Below are 6,249 nucleotides of genomic sequence, written 5' to 3' on the forward strand. Positions count from 1 at the left end.
AAGAGATGAGCCAGGTGTACCTCTTAAGATTTAAATTATGATAGAGGTTATCTGTACAATTCAGGTGTTCCTTTATTGGTTTTGTTCCTACTACCTATTCTGTGGTATACTATGCTTCAATGAAGTGTACTGTTAAAGAACTTGCTGCTTCCTCCTGCAATATAGTTGCTTTCCATCAACATCATAAAGCTATAACTATCTGTTCTCAAGAGATCATCCTAGGGACTTCCCTGGTGGTCCAGTGGTTAAGAATCCACCTTCCAATGCAGAGGACTCGGGTTCGATCCCTGGTTGGGGAACTAAGATCCCATATGCCACGGGGCAACTAAGCCCACACGCCACAATAAAAGATCCTGTGTGCCACAACTAAGACCTGATGCAGCCAAATAAATAAATAAATATTAAAAAAAAAAAAAGAGATCATCCTAAATGACTAGATAGAAAAGAAGCAGATAAGTTTCCTACCCGTGGCTCTTAGAGTTTAACATTCAGAGATGATAATATTTCCAAATACCAGAATTAATGAGTTCTGACCATATCCCAAGGTTTTAGAAACAGGAGATATAGTGGTAAAAAACAAAGAAAAGAAATCTTTAGTTTAGTATTATAATACGTGGTCAATATCATTGCTACTGCTTATTATGTTACATTGAAGCTAGGATTATTTAAAATTCATCAAATATTTGTTGGATGCTTATTTTGTACTTTTATTAAAAAAGGAGGGGATATATGTATACGTATAGCTGATTAACTTTGTTATATGGCAGAAACTAACACAACATTGTAAAGCAATTATACTCCAATAAAGATGTTTAAAAAAAAAAAGTGAGCAAAAGAGACATAGTCACTGCCTTCAGGGAGCTTACAGTATAAGACAATAATAAGAACAATGAAAACAGAATAATAACTAGAAGGTCTACATTGGTGACCAAAAAGGGTATTGATTGTCTATTTATAGTCTCAAAGCATAACTTATTTTTTCTGCCTTACATTAAAAATGAGAAAATGTGGCTTCAGACCACATCCACTTAATTTGCTAAAAAAAACTAACAACATAAGGCTATCACCAAACATTTTTTCTTCAAAATTCTTTAGAATTAGAATAAAAACTAACCAAAGCCTAGCTTCCTCCCAGGCAAAACAACTGTATAGTAAAGTACTGTAATTTTACATTAAAAATTACTTATCCAACATAAAAAAAATGAAAACAATGTGATGGATCAAGAGTGATTTCTATTTGCCTTAAAAATTACCTTTCTTCAATGTTATAATGTTTGTGCAATAATTAAAATTAGGGTTAAGGAATAAAAATAACTTACCCTTCGATCAGCTGCTACAAGTCTAAATTCCTGCAATAACTTGCCAAAAAAAGATCTTTGTGGTTTTCTAAAAAGATGAATTGTCCCCTTTAAAGCAAACAAAAAGTACACAAATCAGCATTTAAGTATCTAATCTTCTTCATTCCTGCGATATAATAATAACAACTAACATTTCTTGAATGCTCATTATGTCCTAAGCAATTATTCTAGACACTTTGCATGTATTTACCTATTTAAGCCTCACAATCATCTATGTGGTGGAAACAATTTTGAGTAAATTGTCTAAGCACACAATGCTAGTAATGGCTGAGCAGGAATTCAAACCCAGGCATTTTAGCTCTAGACCAAACTCTTTTTTTTTTTTAATGGATTAGGCAATTTTGAACCAGAAAACCAGTTTGCCAAATAGCTCTATTGGAAAGAAATTATTACAATTTACCTAATTAAAGCTTTATATATGAAAGGTTTGGCAACTATTATTACAGGAAAACCTCTGAGTTTCTCTCTCAGGCATTCAAAGTATCTGACATCCTAGCTAGCTTCCATGGTCCCTGCTAGTACACAGTATGGTACTAGCAGAGAAAGGTCATGGCAGTGGGGTTACCAATGAGAGAAGAGACTGAATGGTGATTACAGTGGGATTTACCACTCAAGTCCAGGAAACCATGTAAGAAAGCCTTAACATAAAGGAGAGCTCAAGCACACATAGGAAATTAGCCTGTGATTAAGGCAGTATCCAGTATCAGTGGGAGAAAGTATGAGTTATTCAATAAATAGTATTTGGAAAAAGGTAAAGTTGGATCCTTACTACTCACTCTAATTTTTCATTATTTTAAAATCAAAATATAGGGGCTTCCCTGGTGGCGCAGTGGTTGAGAATCTGCCTGCCAATGCAGGGCACACGGGTTCGAGCCCTGGTCTGGGAAGATCCCACATGCCGCGGAGCAACTAGGCCCGTGAGCCACAATTACTGAGCCTGCGCGTCTGGAGCCTGTGCTCCGCAACAAGAGAGGCCGCGATAATGAGAGGCCCGCGCACCGCGATGAAGACTGGCCCCCACTTGCCACAACTAGAGAAAGCCCTCGCACAGAAACGAAGATCCAACACAGCCATAAATAAATTAATTAATTAATTAATTTAAAAAAAAAAAAGAGTTTGGTAACTCTTGTTAACTCCCATTTAAAAAAAAAACAATAGAATAATTGAAGAAACTCATGGATGTATAATTTTATAATCTTGTATGTGGAGAAGACTTTTCTTAATAGGACATAAAACCAAGAAGCTGTAAAGGGGAAAAAATTGATCAATTTTACTATACTTTCATGATGGGAATACAATACTCTACAAAAAACAAAACAAAAAAACACCCTCAAAAAATAAGCTGTGAAAATCTTTGTTATTACAAAAGCAAAGTAATTGTTTCTAGGGGAAAAAAAATCCTTCACAATTTTCAACGGGTCATACATAATAATTTGATTGCTAAGTGCCATGTACTTAAATTTTTGGATTTTAATTTTAACAAAACATTTTCTTAGATGGTAAAGGCCACAATCACTATAACAACCATACTACATTTCTACCCCATTAAAGTTGGCCAATTTGATTCAAACACTGAAGCTCCACAGATAGCAGTGGAACTAGGAGTTAACAGATTAAAAATGTGAAAAACTTTCAGATCCATTCAAGCAGAGGTATGATTTTCCTATAGTCAGCATCTAGAAACATCTCAATAGTTATAAAATGATATATCCCATTTCTTCAAGTTTTACATGTCATTAGTTGCATTATGTTTAGACTCAGGAAAGGCAGAAAATAGGCCGAGCTCTAGAAATCTGGCATAACAAAAACAGCAAAATGTTGATAAATGTCGAGGCCAAGTTATGGCTACATGGGGGCTCATAATGTTAGATTCTCTCTACTTTTGTGTATGTATGAAAATTTCCACAATAAAAAGTTAAAGTAAAAAGTATTTTTAAAAATGTAAAAATAAAGTATCAGGAAAAAGGTGCAACTAATTTTCATATCTAAATAAAGACCAGTGTATATGTATAACCCTAAGGCTCTGCTAAATCAATTCAGTTGAAAAGGAACAGTATACTATTTTCACCTGAGATGTTAATAAATGCTAATGTCAACAAACATACTGTAGTCTTAAAGAATTATGTGTGGACATTTTGGTCCCAAAGGTAAATTCTACTTAATACTGGTATCCTTGAATATCTTCTAACTTCAGCCCATTTTAAATTATTTCAGTTACTTTAAGTTTCAGGTTAAAGGACTTCCCTGGTGGTCCAGTGGCTAAGACTCCGAGCTCCCAATGCTGGGGGCCTGGGTTCGATCCCTGATCAGGGAACTAGATCCCACATGCTGCAACTAAAAGTTCGCATGCCGCAACTAAAGATCCTGCATGCCGCAACCAAGACCCAGTGCAGACAAACAAATGAATAAATAAATAAATTAAAATATTAAAAAAAATAGTTTCAGGTTAAAACAATCAATAAGGTTTCTAAAAGGCAGAGGGCCATTTCTGATGCCATTCTGATAGTGGGGGAAAACCCACAAAAATCCTAATTTTCACGTCACTCTTTCCAAAATTATATTGGCTCTCCACTGCTATCAGGATAAACTCCAAATTTTACAGCTTGGAACTCAATGCTTTCAATGAGTTAGCCTCAGTTTCTTTCCATTTTTTCCTCTTGCTCCAGATAAGAATCCTCAACTCCAACTAAACTGCTGTTCTCCTTGTCTCATGATCATACCATTCTAGAGTAAAAAGGCCAGACTCGTCTAACCCAAGCACTAATAGCCCTGAAGCACTTAGCAAGTTACCTGACCTCTCCGTTTCCTCATCCAAATGAGAGTAATGAATAGTAGACTAAGAGTACTGGAGTAAGGGACAAAGTACTCAGTTTACTGCTTCACTTCCTACATGAAGCCTTATTAGATTATTCAAACTATAGTTTTTTATGCCACTTGCTTTGTAATTAACCATAGGCTAGCCTTCATCTTGTTATCTTGCATGGTAAGTTAATTTTTTAGTAACTTCACTAATGACAAGAGCTATACTTCCTTGACATTTTCTAAGAAAGCACTACGCTTTGCACATAGCATGTTATAAATAAATAATACATAAGGGGTAACTTTAAAAATAAAACTTAAATGCTACTATTTCCCTTATTACTAATGTTTCACGCATAAAAATTTACTGCCATGGTTACTTATTCAGTGTTCTATAAAACATATATTTATTGAAAACTTCCTCTGGGCCAGGCACTGTACAAAAGGCTCTGGGGATATCAGAGTGAATACATAGGTCCTCCTCTCAAAAAGCTTACAGCCTAGGAAGTGAGAAAGACAAGTGAATACACAACTTTAACATAGTCTGGTAAAATGCACCAGATGTTACTAGTAAAAAGCACCCTCACAGGAGCGTAAAGGAGGCACTTAATAGGATGTTGAGACACGGCAGAAAGGCTCATGAAAGAGACTAAAGGACATGTTAAGGGTTATACTGATAAGGATGGCAGACAGCAAATGGAGAGCAATTCTGGCAGAGAGAAGAGCATATATTAATTCGGTGCAAAGGTCTAATTCTTAGAGCACAATCTGCAAGCTGTTCACTGTAGCTGGAATATGGGTGTATGTATGTATGTATGTGTAAAAAGAGGCTGTAAAGGTAAGAAGCTAGACTACAGATGTCTTTGCTTGCCATACTAAACAGGACTTTAGCTTTCAGGCTAAAGGAAAAAAAACGGAAGAATTTTAAGCAAGGGAGTGGCATGGTCAAGTTTTACAAACTTAACTCTGGCTACACAGTGGTGAGTGTTCTGAAGAACACAGCTATTTGGTCAGCAAAAAAGGTAAACTTTTACCCACTTTCTGTATGTGAAGGAAGGATTACAGGAAATTTAGAAAATATTTTCAAATATGTGAATAAGACATTTTTTCGACCATATCCACTCAAGGAAAAAACTTAGAGTGTCAGTGCTGGGGCACAGAAACGTGGTCCTTTTGTCATATACAGGCTGTCAATAAGAGACCCATGAATTTTCTGATACAATGGTGTGTACCTCTTTTGACACTGAAATCACAATCAACTGCTTATCCTTAGATAAAATTCAGAGAGCTATATACTTGATTTCTAAAGGAATAAAATGACTAACACCTCTAACAAAATTTGAATACCACATCCCCAAAGCCATACAGTATACTGGGATCTACAAACGCACACACAAAATAAGCTGCAGTAAGAGGCACTATCAACACCTTGACTTTCGCCAGTCTTTGGCCTTCTGAAAGCTGCTGCCATACCCGGCTGTCGCACTCGATAAAGGCAAGTTGGAGACTGGGGCGTCAGCCTCAATACCCTACTAACCATCCTCTTTATTTACGCCAGTGTTATCGTCACTGCTGTAAGCATCACTAATACGGTCGTTGCTGCTGTGGACTTGTTTTCTGATCTTTTGTTGGTGTTGTAGTCGCTGACACTGGCAAAGACTTTTATTTCTATATCAAAGATGTCACTGCAGGGAGGAGTCATAAACTCGCCCAGAGCCTAAAGGTCGGCCTGGAGCGGGGCCGGGGTCCGGAACAGCAAAGGAACCGGGTGAGGGAGCGAGGGGGCATCAGAGCTCTGATGGCACGCTCTCGGACGCCAGCCGCTCCTCCCGGGGACCCCGAGCATAACTCCGACAACCCCACCTCTGGGTGGCTGAGGCACGTCAAGGCCGCTTCAGGACCAGAAAGGATAAGAGGAATCATTTACGACAGAAACCCTCCTCATAACCCCGGCCAACTCACCATGATAAGGAGGGGCACAGCTCCCGCCGGAAGACGGTCTAGGAGCTGGTTTTTCCCTAGAGCGGAAGGGGGTTGGGCATCAGAGGCCGATTGGCTGTGAGCGACGCGGGGGCGGAAGTGCGTGCACCGG

General features: G+C 37.9%; 1 protein-coding gene across 2 annotated transcripts in view; it reads right to left on the reverse strand.

Moving 5' to 3' along the window:
* The window catches only part of SLC30A6 (solute carrier family 30 member 6), a 37,765-nt gene extending 31,595 nt beyond the window's left edge, over window positions 1–6,170 (reverse strand). Inside the window, exons 1-2 of one of the 2 annotated variants that reach the window (XM_036873330.1) lie at window positions 6,120–6,170; window positions 1,320–1,406 (exon numbers count right to left, since the gene is read on the reverse strand). In XM_036873330.1, coding sequence (XP_036729225.1) covers window positions 1,320–1,406; window positions 6,120–6,122 — 90 coding nt within the window. In that variant the 5' untranslated portion in view covers window positions 6,123–6,170. The remainder of the gene's footprint in view (window positions 1–1,319; window positions 1,407–6,119) is intronic. The other variant, XM_036873331.1, reaches the window with a different exon arrangement.
* Window positions 6,171–6,249: the final 79 nt, after the last annotated feature.

The sequence above is a fragment of the Balaenoptera musculus genome, chromosome 13 (genome assembly GCF_009873245.2).
Source record: "Balaenoptera musculus isolate JJ_BM4_2016_0621 chromosome 13, mBalMus1.pri.v3, whole genome shotgun sequence".
Lineage (NCBI taxonomy): Eukaryota > Metazoa > Chordata > Mammalia > Artiodactyla > Balaenopteridae > Balaenoptera > Balaenoptera musculus.